The 16,994-nt window shown below is 46.5% G+C and overlaps 2 protein-coding genes across 4 annotated transcripts in view; both read left to right on the top strand.

Annotated features, from left to right (window-relative positions):
• TOP1MT (DNA topoisomerase I mitochondrial) overlaps positions 1-8,584 on the top strand; it is a 30,282-nt gene extending 21,698 nt beyond the window's left edge. For 2 of the 3 annotated variants that reach the window (XM_060277559.1, XM_035125936.2), the window contains exons 10-14: positions 239-353; positions 2,127-2,254; positions 3,520-3,614; positions 5,042-5,191; positions 6,509-8,581. In XM_060277559.1, coding sequence (XP_060133542.1) covers positions 239-353; positions 2,127-2,254; positions 3,520-3,614; positions 5,042-5,191; positions 6,509-6,611 — 591 coding nt within the window. In that variant the 3' untranslated portion in view covers positions 6,612-8,581. Of the gene's footprint in view, positions 1-238; positions 354-2,126; positions 2,255-3,519; positions 3,615-5,041; positions 5,192-6,508 lie in introns of all 3 variants that reach the window. The other variant, XM_035125938.2, reaches the window with a different exon arrangement.
• Positions 8,585-13,056: 4,472 nt separating this feature from the next.
• On the top strand, positions 13,057-15,415 carry LOC118090509 (ly-6/neurotoxin-like protein 1; the record flags this gene model as incomplete). Its single annotated transcript, XM_035126330.2, has 2 exons — positions 13,057-13,222; positions 14,762-15,415. Coding segments are annotated over 2 exons (360 nt in total), but the record flags the coding sequence as incomplete, so codon positions are not given.
• Positions 15,416-16,994: the final 1,579 nt, after the last annotated feature.

The following is a 16,994-nucleotide window of genomic DNA, read 5'->3' on the forward strand; positions in this document are numbered from 1 at the left end:
TCTTCCATTTTATATTCTGCTTGCCCCTTCCACTTTCTGGCTTATAATAATTTGTGCGGCTGTCAATCAATTTGTGAGGAATTCCTTCATAGCCTGTGAACCTTCCGCCCGATCGTAAATTGATAATAGTGCTACCTCTTGACTTTTGGTCAGCGCGGTTTTATTCTTATTTATTTATGATTATTACTTTGTCAAAATAAAAAAGTTAGTTAATTAATTAACTTCCTTTCCTTTCCAGACATCAACCTTGAACAAACATCTCCAGGACCTGATGGAAGGTTTGACAGCTAAGGTCTTCAGGACGTACAATGCCTCCATCACCCTGCAAGAACAGCTGGATGCCCTGACCAATGGTAAATGGGCTCAGGGCAAACTTTTCTGCTGCACAGGCTGGATTTAATTCCAGCAAGTCTCTGCGGGGTCTCTAGAATAGCAGTACAGTGGTACCTCAGTTTATGAACACAATTGGTTCCGGAAGTCTGTTCATAAACTGAAGCGTTCATAAACTGAAGCGAACTTTCCCATTGAAAGTAATGGAAAGTGGATTAATCTGTTCCAGATGGGTCCGCGGAGTACTTAAACTGAAGCGTTCATAAACTGAAGCATGGGTGTAATTGGTTCCGGAAGTCTGTTCATAAACTGAAGCGTTCATAAACTGAAGGGAACTTTCCCATTGAAAGTAATGGAAAGTGGATTAATCCGTTCCAGACGGGTCCGCGGAGTACTCAACCTGAAGCGTACTTAACCCGAAGCATGGGTGTAATTGGTTCCGGAAGTCTGTTCATAAACTGAAGCGAACTTTCCCATTGAAAGTAATGGAAAGTGGATTAATCCGTTCCAGATGGGTCCGCGGCGTTCGTAAACTGAAAATTCACAAACCGAGGTTCCACTGTAATTAGTAACGGTAATAATAATACCCCACCCGTCTGGCTGGGTTGTCCAGAATAAATACTAATACAGTGGTACCTCGGGTTACAAGCACTTCGGGTTCCAAATACTTTGGGTCACAAACTCCGCTAACCCGGAAGTAGTACCTTGGGTTGAGAACTTTGCCCCAGGATGCGAATGGAAATTGCGTGCCGGCGGGGCGGGAGCAGGAGGCCCCATTAGCAAAAGCACGCCTCTAGTTAAGAACGGTTTCGGGTTAAGAATGGACCTCCGGAACGAATTAAGTTCGTAACCCGAGGTACCACTGTACACACATTTTTGAGATGGGAGAGAGATGCGCTCCTGTTCCAAATGGGGAATGCAACTTCAAGTCGCTCTTGAACTTTGGTGGTGTTCAAGTTTAGGAGAACGTAAGAAGGATCTGGTTGCAGGATCAGGCAAAGGTCCTTTTCGGATCCATTCTCCTGCTCTCACAGCGACCAAACAGATGTGTCTGGGAAGCCCCCACGCATGACGAGCACGCGATCACTTTCCCCTGCTTGTGTTTCCAGGAACTAGCCTTCAGGAACATTCCTGCTCCAACAGTCAAGGCAGAATGTAGCTGTTGTGACTAGGAGACGTTGAGAACTTTATCCTCTGTGAAGGCCACAAGGGGCGAGATCTTACGATCCCTAGCGACTAGGGCTGGGTGATACCTGGTTTTCAACATCGCGATCTATCACCAGCTAAACATTGTGATACATCACCATGTCTGAAATAAGGATGGAGCCCTGTCGAGGCATTGGCTGGCTTCACGGTTTTCCCCACATTGCGATTTTTGCATAGCGCACACACACAAATAACAATTTGCATTATATTGCCAGGTCAAATGTTTAGGAAATGTTATCGCGATATGGACTTCAAACCAGTTTTGGACGATATGTCAGTATATTGTCCGGCCCTACTAGCAACTGGTATTCCCAGGCACAAGAGGGTGGGGTCTGTTGTCAGAAACTGGGAGAGCCCCTGGCCTAGATGTGGAAGGTCACGTCCTCCACCCCTGTCGCTGCAAGTCAGTGTTGGCAATGCTGGGGTGGAGGGGCTACCGGTCTTATCAGAAAAGTTCCTGTGTTTCTATGAATTCTTGCATTTGCTACGAGGCTGGTGCCTGGTGCAATAGTGCTGGCTCCTGATTGCCAGAGACACGGATACACGTACCACAAATGCCCACCTCAGCCTTGCCTTTTGGTTACTGACAGAGGATGACAACGTGGCTGCCAAGCTCCTCTCCTACAACCGAGCCAACCGTGCGGTCGCCATCCTTTGCAACCACCAGCGGGCAACTCCAAAAACCTTCGAGAAATCCATGCAAAACCTCCAGGCTAAGGTAACCCAGCAGAGGGGGGCGCCGAGACAATTTAAGGGATTATCTCCATCTGTCTCGCTGATCCAGCCCTCCTCCTGATTTTCTTGCACAAGCTCCTGGTGCGCTGTTGGGGCTGAACAGCTGGGTGGTTAATAAAAGTAATAGTTTATTTATACCCCGTCCATCTGGCCACTCTGGGCGGCTCCCAATAGAATATTAAGGTAAAGGTAAAGGGACGCCTGACCATTAGGTCCAGTCGTGACCAACTCTGGGGTTGCGGCGCTCATCTCGCATTATTGGCTGAGGAAGCCGGCATACAGCTTCCGGGTCATGTGGCCAGCATGACAATTCAGCTTCTGGCGAATCAGAGCAGCACACGGAAACGCCGTTTACCTTCCCGCCGGAGCGGTACCTATTTATCTACTTGCACTTTGACGTGCTTTCAAACTGCTAGGTTGGCAGGAGCTGGGACCGAGCAATGGGCTCACCCCGTCGCAGGGATTTGAACCACCAACCTTCTGATTGGTAAGCCCTTTGGCTCAGTGGTTTAATTCACAGCGAATATTAAAAACATTCTATTGTTTTATCATTTATATGAAAATGATAAAATCTCAAACATTAAAAACTTTCCTAAAGAGGGCTGCCTTCAGATGTCTTCTAAAAGTCGGATAGTTGTTCATTTCCTTGACATCTGATTGGCGGGCGTTCCACAGGGTGGGTGCCACCACCGAGAAGGCCTTCTGCCTGGTTCCCTGTAACCTCACTTCTCCCGGGGGGGAACCGCCAGAAGGCCCTCGGAGCTGGACCTCAGTGTTCTGGCAGAACGATGGAGGTGGAGACGCTCCTTCAGGTATACTGGATCGAGGCCGTTTAGGGCTTTAAAGGTCAGCACCAACACTTTGAATTGGGCTCAGAAAAGTACTGTTAGTCAATGAAATTCTTTCAGGACCAGTGTTATGTGGTCTCGGCGGCCGCTCCCAGTCACCAGTCCAGCTGCTGCATTCTGAATTAGTTGCAGTTTCCGGGTCACCTTCAAAGGTAGCCCCACATAGAGTGCATTGCAGTAGTCCAAGAGATTGATAACTAGAGCATGCACCACTCTGGCAAGACAGTTAACCTGGATGCAAGACAGGAATGCAGAGCAGAAACTGCAGGGGGGCAGGGTGGAGGGTGTTTTTCAAACGGGGAGGGAGGACTGTGAAGATAACATTGTACTGGACTTGTAGCCCATCCACGCTTGCCTAGAAAGACGAGACCTGAACCCACCATGCTTTTTGCCGTTCCAGATCAATGTCAAAAGGGACCAGTTGTGTGATGCAAAGCTGGAGCTCAAGAGGGCAAAGGCAGATTGCAAATCTAAAAGGGATTTGAAATCTAAAGCGTGAGTGAAGCCGTTTCCTTTTGTGTCCTGGGTTATCCTTTCAAATAACTGTTAGGAGGTTCGAAACAAAATAAAAAATAAAAACAAATCCTTCCAGTAGCACCTTAGAGACTAACTAAGTTCGTTCTTCATACCAATAACAAACTTAAAAGGTAAAGGTACCCCTGACTGTAAGGTCCAGTTGCGGACGACTCTGCGGTTGCACGCTCATTTCGCTCTATAGGCCGAGGGAGCCAGTGTTTGTCCGCAGACAGCTTCTGGGTCATGTGGCCGGCATGACAAAGCTGCTTCTGGCGGACCAGAGCAGCGCATGGAAACGCCGTTTACCTTCCTGCCAGAGTGGTACCTATTTATCTACTTGCACTTTGATGTGCTTTTGAACTGCTAGGTTGGCAGGAGCAGGGACCGAACAACGGGAGCTCACCCCGCCGTGGGGAATCGAACCGCCGACCTTCTGATCAGCAAGCCCTAGGCTCTGTGGTTTAACCCACAGCACCACCCGCGTCCCGAATAACAAACTTAGTTGGTCTCTAAGGTGCTACTGGAAGGAATTTTTTTATTTTTTTATTTTGTTTCGACTACGGCAGACCAACACAGCTAACCTACCTGTTAGGAGGTTTGTCATAGAACTGGCATGCGGGGAACTAATTCAGGATGGTTGTTTTTCCCATATGCAACTGCTTGCAGGGCAACCTTGGCAAAGCGGTTCACTTATGCGATAAACGTTATATGCTAGAGTTGTCTCCCGTATTATTAGAAAAAAAGCAAAAGGAGAGCCAGGTGCTGGATCAGACCAATGGCCTCTTTTAGTCTAGTGCCCTGCCAGCCAAATGCCTCCAGGAAACCAGCAAGCAGGTTATGAAGGCAGCCACCACCCTCTCCCCTGCTGTTGCTTCCCAGCAGGTAGAGTGCCTCTGAGACTGGAGGTTCTATGTGCCCTTCATGGCTGTTAGTAGACCTTTCCTCCTTCGTCTAAGCCAGCGCTCATCGCCACAACTCAGCAGATTGAATTCCAAAAATTAAGCCTGTGTTTTATGAATCCTTTTCATCTATCCTAAATTGGGTGCCAGCCAGGCTCACTGCGCAAAATGTTACGAACCTCTTGCCATGTCCTAATTCCACAGGCCTCTTCGCGTGTCCTGTCAGTTGCCTTTTAAAATTAGAAAGGTATTTTATTTTTGTAAATTACTTTGGGGTGGTGGTGGTGGTTTGCTTTTACAATTAAGCTGTATATAAGTTTTGTTAAATAAACAGACAAGCAGAGTGAAATCTTAGACTATAGCCACAGAGGGCGCATTTGGAACGTTAATAAGGAAACAGAGCAGCATCTGCCCAAGCTATTCTGCTAGTGAGCCATGAGGACTAGCGGCTCGCTTTGTCGGTCGCTGATAAATTCTCACGTGCGCGGTGCCTCTCTTCCAAACCAGCACTTTAGAAAAGAAGCAGAAGCACATAGAGAAGTTGGAAGAGCAGCTGGAGAAGCTTGTCCTGCAAGCAACAGACAAAGAGGAGAACAAGCAAATCGCTCTGGGCACCTCCAAGCTGAATTACCTGGACCCGCGCATCAGTGTGGCCTGGTGGGTTGAATGCCTGGGGAAGGACGGCCCTGCTGTGTGTCTGGTGCAAAAGCGGAAGCCCAGTCATGATTGCTAGGATTTTCCTGCCCTCCACCCTAAAGTCCCAGGGTTAGGGTTGCAACAATTAAAATGCAGTACAGTGGTACCTTGCTAGACGAACGCCTCGCGGCACGGAAAAATCGCAAGACGAAAACATTTTGCAGTTTTTTGGCAGACTCGCAAGACAAAGTTTTCTATGGCCGTGCCATAGAAAACTTTGCAAGGCGAAAGTCAGACCAAGCCTCCTCCGGGGAACCCACCCGCCTCGCGCTTCCGCCATAATCCGGCTTCTGCAGGGACATGGCGATTGGCGCCTCCGCACCGAAATGGCCGCCAGCAGCCGGATGCCCCCTCACTCTCACCTTAAGCCACCTGCGCGCTAACGGGAGAGGCTAACCAGACACAGCCTGCCTGCCTGCCTGCCTGCCTGCCTGCCTGTGCGCGAACAGCCTGGCTGTCTGGTTGGGCGCAAGGGGCTGGCTGCTGGGGAAAGAGGGAGGGAGCCTCTCCCTGGCCTCCTCCTGCTTCCCCCTCCCCAGAGCCTTAAAACTTCCGGAGCGGCCGTGGCGCTTGGGGGCAATGTGGCTGCTGTGGCTGCTCCTGGGCTTGGCGGGTGAGTCGGGGTTTGTGAGCGCTGGATTGCGCCTTAAGCTGCTTTGCTATGGCGCCATTTCATTGAAAGGAGAACTCTTTTTTTGCCAATAGGAACGCATTAATTAAATTTCAATGCATTCCTATGGGAAACCGCACTTCGAAAGATGAAATTTTCGGAATGCGAAATGACTCGTGGAATGAATTAATTTCGTCTTGCGAGGTACCACTGAATTAAAAACTGTTTGGAACAGCTTGCGGGCACAGGGTCCCGAAAACAAGACACCTCAAAGGCCAGGGCAAAGAGGGGCATCTTCAGCATCCTCCGGAAGCTGTACAATGAAGGTGCCAGGCACACTTCTGTGGGGAGGGAGTTGCGCAGCTTAGAGGCCGCCACAGAGAAGGCCCTGTCCCCCTGGGCTACCATTCTCTGAGTCTCTGAGGGTGGAGGAACTACCAAGAGGGTCCCCTCTCCTGATCTCGGCACCTGAGAGGCTCCATTATTCGGGACCTGAGTTATTTGGGGCTTCAAACACCCATAGGGGCATCTTGAATTGGGCCCGGAAATTAACTGCCAACCATTGCAGCTGTTTTAAAAGCAAGGGGTTGTGTGAGATCTGAGCCCAAACCCCCAAAGGCCCTGCTTTGATACCAAAAGGTGCCCTGATGTGCTTTTTTTGCCCACAGGTGTAAAAGGTTTTGCGTGCCCATTGAGAAGATTTTTAACAAGACCCAAAGGGAAAAGTTTGCATGGGCGATAGATATGGCAGACGAAGATTTTGTATTCTGAGGAGATCCCGGCTACCTCTTGCTCGTTTTGGTGGATTTCCTCGCATTTCCGTGCCTTCGTTTGACTCCGTTTCTTTTCTTTTGCAAGCAAAAATACATCTCTAAAGGAAGGCGTTGTGCCTGTATCATCGTCTTTTGTGCAAAAAGGTTGAAGATGGGGAGCCAACTTGCTGGTCTCTTCTCAGGGGCTCTGTGGCTGCAACAGGGGGCTCTTCGGTTCTGCCTGCAGCACATATTTAAACGGATTTCCCCCGCTCGTGGCTCCCTCCCCTCCACAAAAGACCTTAGCAGATCCAGTTGAACCTCGGTTGTTGAACGTAATCCGTTCCGGAAGTCCGTGCGGCTTCCGAAATGTTCGACAACCGAGGCTCAGCTTCCAATTGGTTGCAGGAGCTTCCTGCACTCAGCAGAAGCTAGGTTGGACGTTTGGCTTCTGAAAAACGTTCGAAAACCGGAGCATTCACTTCTGGGTTTTCAGCGTTCAGGAGCCGAAACATTCAGAAACAGGCGTTCGGGATCCGAGGTTTGACTGTACAGTTCTGCAATGGGGACTAGGTGTGCCTGTAAACATGCAAAATAATAATAATAATAATCCCAGGGTTATTTGAGGGAAGCCATTATAATTTAAGCCAATTCATGCTTTGATACAGCAGAAGTATCGCTAGCCATTGTCTTTTGCCTGATTTTATGAGGTCATTGCGAGAGCCCAGCGCAGAAATGTGCTTTTACCATTTTGCTTAGACTATGTTTGTGGGTGTTGCAGTAAATTTGGGTGGTTCTGAATGTGGGAATTAGAGGCAGCCTCACACCTCTGACCTTTTTAAAGGGTGCATAGCCTACCTCCCCCCTTTTTTTCAATGGAGGAATGTTAAAGCTAGCCAGAAATAGTGCAGGGACTTTCTCTTGGGAAGAAGGGAGACTGTTTTCTGAAAGAAGACTCTGATGAAAACTTTGGTTAGGTTTTCCTAATCCAGTCTGTGCCCTCTGTATCAGAGACGCTCTTCATCCTATGCCTTGCTTCACGAATTTTGCAAGTTTGGGAATCTCTGGCTGTGCTTTGAAAGCTCCTGGGTCCTATTAGGGCATTTGGTGAAGCGAGCAACTGGATCTGTAGTCAAAAGAGTCTAGGCGGTTGGGCAAAGATGGAGAGCAGACAGGTGAGTCCTTCGAAACAACAAATTTCCTCCAAAACCCACAGGAAGGAAAGCCAGTACACCAGAAGGAAAAAGTTAGAAAAATGCCACTATTACCTGCCAGAGCATTTGGTGGTTGTCCCCTGAAATCACACAAAAACCTTTGGTTTACACTATGTACTGACAAACCTGTAGCACTTGGTTCACTTTCAGTGTAATTATTGTGGTTTGATTTAAGAAGGCATCCTTGTTCAGCAAATTCCTGTTTGCAAGGCACATTAGCCATGAAATTGGGGTTGAGGGGAACAGGGTGATTTCAAAGGTTAGTGCTGTCGGTCTGGAGTGGAAGTTTATCCATGCAAAGAACTCTTAAATGATATTTCAAAGTTATGGCGGTGGGTGGTTCAAAGATTTCTACTGGAAGAATAATACCACTATGCCACAATCCTGATAATATCGCTCCTAGTTTGCTTGTAGTTTCCTACAAATTGAGGGTGGTGCGGTGCTATAAATGGATTTTTGTTTCCATACAAAATGGTAACTGGTGCTTTTTGCCACACGTGAACCAAACACGCCTGTAACACAATTCCAGCTTCTCAGAAGTGCTCTGGGGTTTTCTGAAGTCACATTCAAGGAACTCAAGATTCTTGGGTGATGGATTGTTTATGGCTTGTTTGATATTAAGTTACCTGGAAAGCTGTTCATTAAAATATGAGTATTTTTGTCTATGACGACCTTTGGGTTTTTTCGAATGTGTGTGCTGAAAACAAAGGTGGGAGCAACTTGCTCCAAAATCTTACATTACTTTGGTTTCCATCAAGAATTTACGCCCTATTTGGGTGTCGAGTCTCCTTGGGTGTTAGTAAACTCTCTCCCCAGTTTAGAGCCCTTCATGGGGTTGTGCATGAAAATTAAAAGCAGGAAGCTTGTTCTATGTGTAAAGGGTCCCTCCACAAACAACCCAGCACAGTCAGGTTAAAATAATAATAATAATAATAATAATAATAATAATAATAATAATAATAATAATAATGGGAGAAACCCTAACATGTTGACATTGACTAGAATGAGAAAAAAACCCCACTGCAGTGACAAAAAGCAATAGATTTCATGGAATTTATGTTTTGTCCCAGGTGATCTTTATTTAAAGGTAAAGGGACCCCTGACTGTTAGGTCCAGTTGCGGACGACTCTGGGTCATGTGGCCAGCGTGACTAAGCTTGACTGGCGAACCAGAGCAGCACACAGAAACACCATTTACCTTCCCGCTATAGCGGTACCTATTTATCTACAGTACTTGCACTTTGACGTGCTTTTGAACTGCTAGGTTGGCAGGAGCTGGGACCAAACGATGGGAGCTCGCGGGGATTCGAACCGCCAACCTTCTGATCGACAAGCCGTAGGCTCAGTGGTTTAACCCACAGCGCCACTGGCGTTTATTTACAGACCCAAAAAATTGGCTAAAATTTGGGAGCGCTCTTTACTACTGTGCCAGTGGCAACAAACTAGGAGAACTCCGTTGTAAGTCTACTGTGTAAATTCTGCATCCATGAAGCTCACTGGGTGACCTTGGGACAGTCACTCGCCCTCAGCCTAACCCAGGCACCCCCAAACTTCGGCCCTCCAGATGTTTTGGACTACAATTCCCATCATCCCTGACCACTGGTCCTGTTCGCTAAGGATCATGGGAGTTGTAGGCCAAAACATCTGGAGGGCTGCAGTTTGGGGGTGCCTGGCCTAACCTACCTTGCAGGGAAGTTGTTGGGGCTGAATTGGGAGGGGGAGAACCATGAGTGCCACATTGAGTTCCTTGGAGGGCAAAGGTGGGATATAAATGTTTGGGAAACGCCCTGGGGGTGCCTGTAAGCACCCATAATCTCTGAGCGTCCTCTGGTATGCACAGCGCTGGAAAAGGCATTTCCCTTCTTCTCCAGGGCGCTTCCTAGCGACATATACCAGCTGGTATATGCACACTAATCTGGCGAAACACAGCAACAAGAGCGAGACATCGTAGATCTAATCTACTATTTATTTACACACTGTACAGACAGAAGCATAACGGCGTCCGTTCTCTCCAGCTCTGAGAGAACAAACAGGCACAAGTAAAAGTGAAAGTACATTGCAGCGGAAGAAATAAGACTAACTTCCTTTCCCAGACTTGTCCCAGACAGGCGTGTGATTTACAACAATTTCATCTGCAGAATAATAATAATAATAATAATAATAATAATAATAATAATAATAATAATAATAATTTATTATTTATACCCCGCCCATCTGGCCGGGTTCCCCCAGCCACTCTGGGCGGCTTCCAACAAAACAGAAATTCTAAAATACAGAATCAGAGGCATCAGAGGAGGAGTGAAATAATTATTATTATTACTATTATTATTATTATTTATTATTTATACTCCGCCCAGTTGCTGGACGATTGTTCGCACGTGAAGCACACCAGCGGGTGAACTGGGGAAAGACGATGCAAGGAGATACAGTATTGAATTAAAGCAAAAGCATAATAATAAAATAATAAAAATTTATTATTCGTACCCCACCCATCTGGCTGGGTTTCCCCAGCCACTCTGGGCGGCTTCCAACAAAGATTAAAAATGCATTAAAATGTCACACATTAAAAGCTTCCCTAAACAGGGCTGCCTTCAGATGTCTTCTAAAAGTCTGGCAGATGTTTTTCTCTTTGACATCTGGTGGGAGGGCGTTCCACAGGGCAGGTGCCACTACTGAGAAGGCCCTCTGCCTGGTTCCCTGCAACTTGGCTTCTCGCAACGAGGGAACCACCAGAAGGCCTTCGGAGCTGGACCTCAGTGTCTGGGCAGAACGATGGGGGTGGAGACGCTCCTTCGGGTATACTGGGCCGAGGCCATTTAGGGCTTTAAAGGTCAGCACCAACACTTTGAACTGTGCTCAGAAATATACTGGGAGCCAATGTAGATCTTTCAAGACCGGTGCTATGTGGTCTCGGCGGCCCCTCCCAGTCACCGGTCTAGCTGCCGCATTCTGGATTAGTTGTAATTTCCGGGTCACCTTCAAAGGTAGCCCCACATAGAGCGCATTGCAGTAGTTCAAGCGAGAGATAACTAGAGCATGCATTGCTAACATCCCCCCCATTTCAGGTAACCGATTCATAGGCTAACGCAGCAGTAAGTGATGTAAACATACAGTTGTCATATGCATAGTATACCCCTGTGGTAGCCTCTCCACCTTTGGAACTACCTGCAACTGGCCTGGCCTCGTGCCTGACCATTTTGCACTTCTGGTTACCTTCCTTCCATGGGACTAGAGCCTTAGCTCTGTTCCTGTGTGAGGAAACAGTGTCGGCCCTTGCAGCCTTTGGGTGTGGTTTCCCGTCCTTTGAGGACAAACCCTGTACCCCTTGCAAGACCTCAGGTTTTGAAACCTGTTTCGAGCCACAAGCCACAGCTATATTTACAACAGCTGTGTTAGCAAACTCTCGAGCATACCTAGTGGGCTTCTTTCCCCTCGCAGCATAGGAGGAGTGAAATTGCTAACAATAAATGCAATAAATGCATGTAGCTATATCAATTCATACACACACACACACACACACACACACACACTGCAAAGAGCAGAAATTTACCCTGCAGCCTGTGTGGGGCCTGATTCTACTTGCGACCAGTCGGTCCCTGCTCATTATGGGCGACATGAAGTCCTGAGCAATTCCCTTCTCCGTTATGTTGCCTTTGAGGGAAGCACACAGAGAGGCAACCTGAGAACAGGCCTTTTCAGTGGTGGCTCCCCACTTGTGGCATGCTCTCTCTGACCCACATTGTCAGTTGTGAGGCAGCAGACAAAACCCACAGGCCTTCGGTCTTTGATTTTGACTCGAGGTTAACCTCTGTCCTGTGCACCTCATTTAAGTGAGGTCCAGGGGATTGATTCATTTCCTTTTCCTTTTCCTTTTTTTTTGAAATCAGTTTTATTTGATTTTACAAATAGAAATTTATAACAAAACCAAATACATACCCATATGAAGAGATTACTCTGAATCTCGAGATTCCCCTCCATGGGTCCTATTGTCAACTTTTGCAACTGCGTTTCATAATCTATATTTTCTATCTCTCCATATTGTCCATAGTATTTGTTACAAGTGAGATTAAAATCCTGCTCATGTTTTCACCCGCTTACAGTGGCCTCCTAAATAAATTATATTTCCCCCCCCCATTCTTTCTTGAAGTTTTTGTATTTTTTTGCATTCTGAGCTTTCCGTCAGTTTTGCCATTTTGGGGTAGTCTCAACAGCTTGGTTTGCCGTTCCTCTCCAGAGAGGATGCATATATTTTCTATTTTTTATTTTTGGATGAGCACTTTAGGTCTTGTTTTATTGCTGTATTTTTTATATTTGGCTCTATGCATCATGTTTCTATTTTTACCCTGCATGAGGCACCGTAAAAAGCGATGAAAGAACAACGATGATGATGGCAACAAAAATTACAGACTCCAGGGACTTTATTATACCAGCGAGAAGGGCTTACAAACAATAGCCAGAGAGGCTTGACCCCAGCAGGAATTAGGTGCTGTCCTGATTTAGATCCCAGTCCTTTGAACGCCAGACTTTACTGTGACCAAAGCTGAATTTAGCGCGTGTGCGTATATATTCCGCGAAGGAGCTCCCTCTTGTCATCAGAAGAAGATGAAGATTCTCCCGGCTATCATTTTGGCTGCCATCCTTTGGTCATGCGAAGGTGAGAAAGGAGACTGTTTTCTTTGTGCTTATCACACCACCGCAAGGATCCCTCGCCTTGCTTTAAGAACTGCACGGCAGGGAGAGAAAAATAAAATGATTCCCGGTGCGGAGATCACAGAATTGTAGGATTGGGAGGGGGCCCCAAGCGGCCATCCAGCCCAACCCCATGCAATGCAGGAATCACCACTGAAGAAACCCTGGTGGTGTGGTGGGAGAAAGACTCACCTGCTGAATTTCTGCCCGACACACAGCTTTTCAAAGGCAGTGGAGTCGGGGAAGGATCTGGCGGTCAGAGAGACGGAGCAACACTGGAATCTGATTAATCTGGAGGCAGGGCAGAATGCGGTAATTTATGGATAGAGTTCCGGGCAGAGAGAAATCTGGTGAATGAGAAGTGGGTTGAACATGGCAGTCAGAATCCAGCGTTTGCAAGCATGTTGGAAGAGGATACGGGCCCCAGTCCAAGTGGTGTAAGAAGAGCTGTTGGATCAGACCAGAGTGGGGCCTCCTAGTCCATTATCCTGTTCTCATCGGGGTAGACTGCCCTTGTCAGTGGAGGTACATCTTTAGTGGACAACTACCGGCATATATTTGACTGCGAGCGAAGTTTTGCATTAATTCTCCTGGTCTTCCTTCTCCAGCTCTCTCGCTGAAATGCTACTCATGCGCTGAACATTCCAACAGCTCCCACTGCGTGATCCCCATGGCGTGCTCAGAGCTTGACAAGTACTGCAAGACCACGGTTGGGCCATTGGAGATGGGTAAGTCAAGTCACGCCTTCAGGAAAGCAGCCTTGCTCCCTGCAGCTGGCTTGCATCTAATATCAGCGTGCGAAATGAGCAGTAAGGAAGAGGTGCAAGCCAGCCAAGGCACCTGACATTGAACCTGCCCGGCATTATCATAAAAACGTTTTAAACATTTCGCAAGTGCAAGGCTTACATCCCTCTCACTCTCTGCCTTAGCCTCGCCTTCCTTGCAATATGGATATGCTAAGGATAGTATTTATTTGCATTTGCATTAGCAGAGTAATTGGTTTCCTTTTGTTCTTGTTTTTATTATGTCTTTTGTGCTTTTTATATTGTAATTTTATGTTGTAAACTGCCCCGAGATCTATGGATAGAAAAGAAAATGGTATACAAATTCAGTGCTTTTTTTCTGGGGGGGACGCAGGGGTACGCATACCCATAAACATTTTGTGAATCTTTGTACTTTTGACCATTTACTGTACAGTATTTACTTTCCCTGATTTGAACAATAACATGATGACTTTCTTGAGTCAAAATGAGAGTACCCCTAAACATTTTTAAAAGAAAAAAGCACTGTACAAATTTATTTATGTAAGTAACAACAACAACAACTTTTTTGCATGAATATGAACTCTGTTCTTTGGTGCTAAGTTTTGGAATTTTGGACTAAAATTCTGGATTTCTTGGCTATTTTGCCTGTACAACAACCACTTCTCTATGAGGGAAGGTGAAAAAACAACAACTACCAATGAACCAGAAGGTCCTTTCTTCATGGTCTGCAGAAGGGACGTCTTGGGTCATTTGGAAGCTGCTCACATCTTCCTTGGAATGTGTGTACAACTCCTTAAACTTCTCTATCACACTTGCCAGTGACCACACTGAATCCATTCCTGGGCTAAAAACACTGGGCAAGGGCCATAGCTCATTGGTAGACGATCTGCTTTGCAAGCAAAGGGTCCCAGGTTCTATTTTTGCCAGCATCTCCCGGTAGCTGCCAGTCAGTGTAGACAATACTGAGCCAGATGGACCAATGGTCTGACTCAGAATATGGCAACTTCCTATGTCCCACTGCAAGGGGGTGGGGAGCAAGCTCACTTCTCATTAAGCTGCCAATAGTGCCTACACCTTTTGCTTCCTAACTTTTCTCCTACACGGGCTAGAAATTTACTTTTTAAAAAACCCTGAAAGCTCAGAGTCAAGTTCCCTTGCTGGCTCTTGGCCTGTTACAGCAGAACCAACCTCTTGCTGGTAGAGAAAATGGTTCATCAGGGAGAGTTATCAGGAAACAGGGAATATTCCTTGTCAATGGGGACAGCTGGAATGTATGATCACATTTCTTGGAACTTCTCAGTAGGATTAAGTCTTCTGGGTAGGGTTGGGTTTCCTAGCAACAACATGTGCCAACATCCCTTCATTCTCAGAAGAGGTCACAAGGTGCAAGGTTGCCAATTGATTATGGATTAGGATGTGAGGAGCCAGAATAGCATACCAGGAATGGGTGAGACTTCTCCTTAACTCCCCTCCCTCTCTCTTGCTATTTCTTCGTTGATCAAGGCTCCTCAAGCATGGCACATGTCTCCAAGACGTGCGCGCCGGAATGCACCGAAACCAACCAGCATGGAGTTTCCACCTCCTGTTGCCAGAGAGACTTTTGCAACCGGAATGGAGCAGCCAGAACGAGGCTCGGCCACGTGGAGCTGGCCATCGTGGTTCCTCTTGCCAGCGCAATTCTCTGGGTTGGACCCTGAAGCCTCAGGCAAAGAACGTTCACCCAGATTGTTCTCCTTTTCTATTTGTGGGGCCGTAAAATTATAGATCACATTCATTGGGGGGCGCCAGGGGAGAAAAATTGAATGCTAAATTCATTTCATATCAACATTCCTGTCCTAAGTGCATTTTCTCTGAAGTTATTGTCATGTTGATTTGATAGAACTAAATTTGAGTGAGCATCCTTAGGATTCCCCCAGTCTTGTTTTAATTCCCAGCCTCAATCGGTTATAATCTGCATGTGAAAAGTGTGTTTTCATCAGTAAAACACAGGGGTCCAGCAATGGGAAGTTGATGTAAAGCTTGACAATCGTTGGGGCCGCTTTTGGAGAGGGATGCATGAGCCTGTTGATTTCGTTTCCTCACTTACCAACCTTAAATTTAGTTCTCCACATTGTTGCATTTACCTGTGGTTTTTAAAAAGCCCTCTCAAAACTTTATCGGCATTTTATTGCATATTTTCCTCACACACATTTTTTTGCAAGTAATCCCCCCCCCCCATATAAAGATTTTTTTGTATGTCATTTTCATGAATATATGCATTTTTATGTGTACGAGCTGCTGAAAGGCAGATTGTAACCTTGGCCAACCAAGAGTTTTCATGTTTTCTGCAGACTTTAACTAGGAATGTTTCCAGGTTAACCCAGTTGTGGTCTGTAGCTCCCTCCCTACTCTCCCCAAATCAAGCATTCTATGTGATGTGAAATCTTGCCTGAAATCTTAACCCATGAGAATTTGGTTTGATCATAGAATTACAAAATTGCAGAGTTGGAAGGGACACCAAGGGTCATCTAGTCCAACCCCCTGCAGTGCAGGAATGATAGCATGTAACAGGAATGAGATCACATCCCATTAACTATTTCTTTTCATCACATTCAAGAGTACTGCAACTCTTCAGAAGAAAGCTTGCTCTAGCTTCCAGAACATAAATTAGGTTGTTGTTGTAGTAAAGATTCTTAAATCTTAATTAACTCACAAAACCATTGTATTCATAATTGCAGGGGTTCTTAATTGTTCCAGAAACGAGCAGGCATCCTCTTTGTACAGAAATCGCTTTCACTCCCACACTGGTTCCACCCACTAGAAGTTCCTTCTCTGTTGTATAATCATAGTGCTCTACAAGATGCGACTCTTAATCTCAGGGTCGTGGGTTTGAATCTCAGGGTCTTTGGGCAAAAGGATCCCTGCATTGAAGAGGGTTGGGCCAGGTGACCCAGTCCTAGGTTCTACATGCTGCTTCATGCAGATCATTGTTCACTTTGGGTTGCAATCCTGATGCTCCTTCAGATTCAGCCCTGCTGAGAACTCTAACTAACGCAGTCATCCCAGGGGATGCAAAAGTTGATCTTGACACAAAAGTTCAAAGTAAAAGTAAATCAATGTATTATGTAGGATGCTGGTGAGCATCCTATGAGCTCCGGACAGAAGAAAAACCGAATCATGCCGTGCTTATATGTTCTTCCAAAGCGGGGGGAAATAAACGAAAGAAGAAAGAGAAGTTTGGTGTTGATTTCATAGAATCATAGAATCATAGAGTTGGAAGAGACCACAAGGGTCATCCAGTCCAACCCCCTGCCAAGCAGGAAACACCATCAAAGCATTCTTGACATATGCCTGTCAAGCCTCTGCTTAAAGACCTCCAAAGAAGGAGACTACCCCACACTCCTTGGTAGCAAATTCCACTGCTGAACAGCTCTTACTGTCAGGAAGTTCTTCCTAATGTTTAGGTGGAATCTTCTTTCTTGTAGTTTGAATCCATTGCTCCATGTCCGCTTCTCTGGAGCAGCAGAAAACAACCTTTCTCCCTCCTCTTTATGACACCCTTTGATATATTTGAACATGGCTATCATATCCCCCCTTAACCTACTCTTCTCCAGGCTAAACATACCCAGCTCCCTAAGCCGTTCCTCATAAGGCATCGTTTCCAGGCCTTTGACCATTTTGGTTGCCCTCCTCTGGACACGTTCCAGCTTGTCAGTATCCTTCTTGAACTGTGGTGCCCAGAACTGGACACAGTACT

The sequence above is a fragment of the Zootoca vivipara genome, chromosome 8, assembly GCF_963506605.1.
Source record: "Zootoca vivipara chromosome 8, rZooViv1.1, whole genome shotgun sequence".
Taxonomy (NCBI): domain Eukaryota; kingdom Metazoa; phylum Chordata; class Lepidosauria; order Squamata; family Lacertidae; genus Zootoca; species Zootoca vivipara.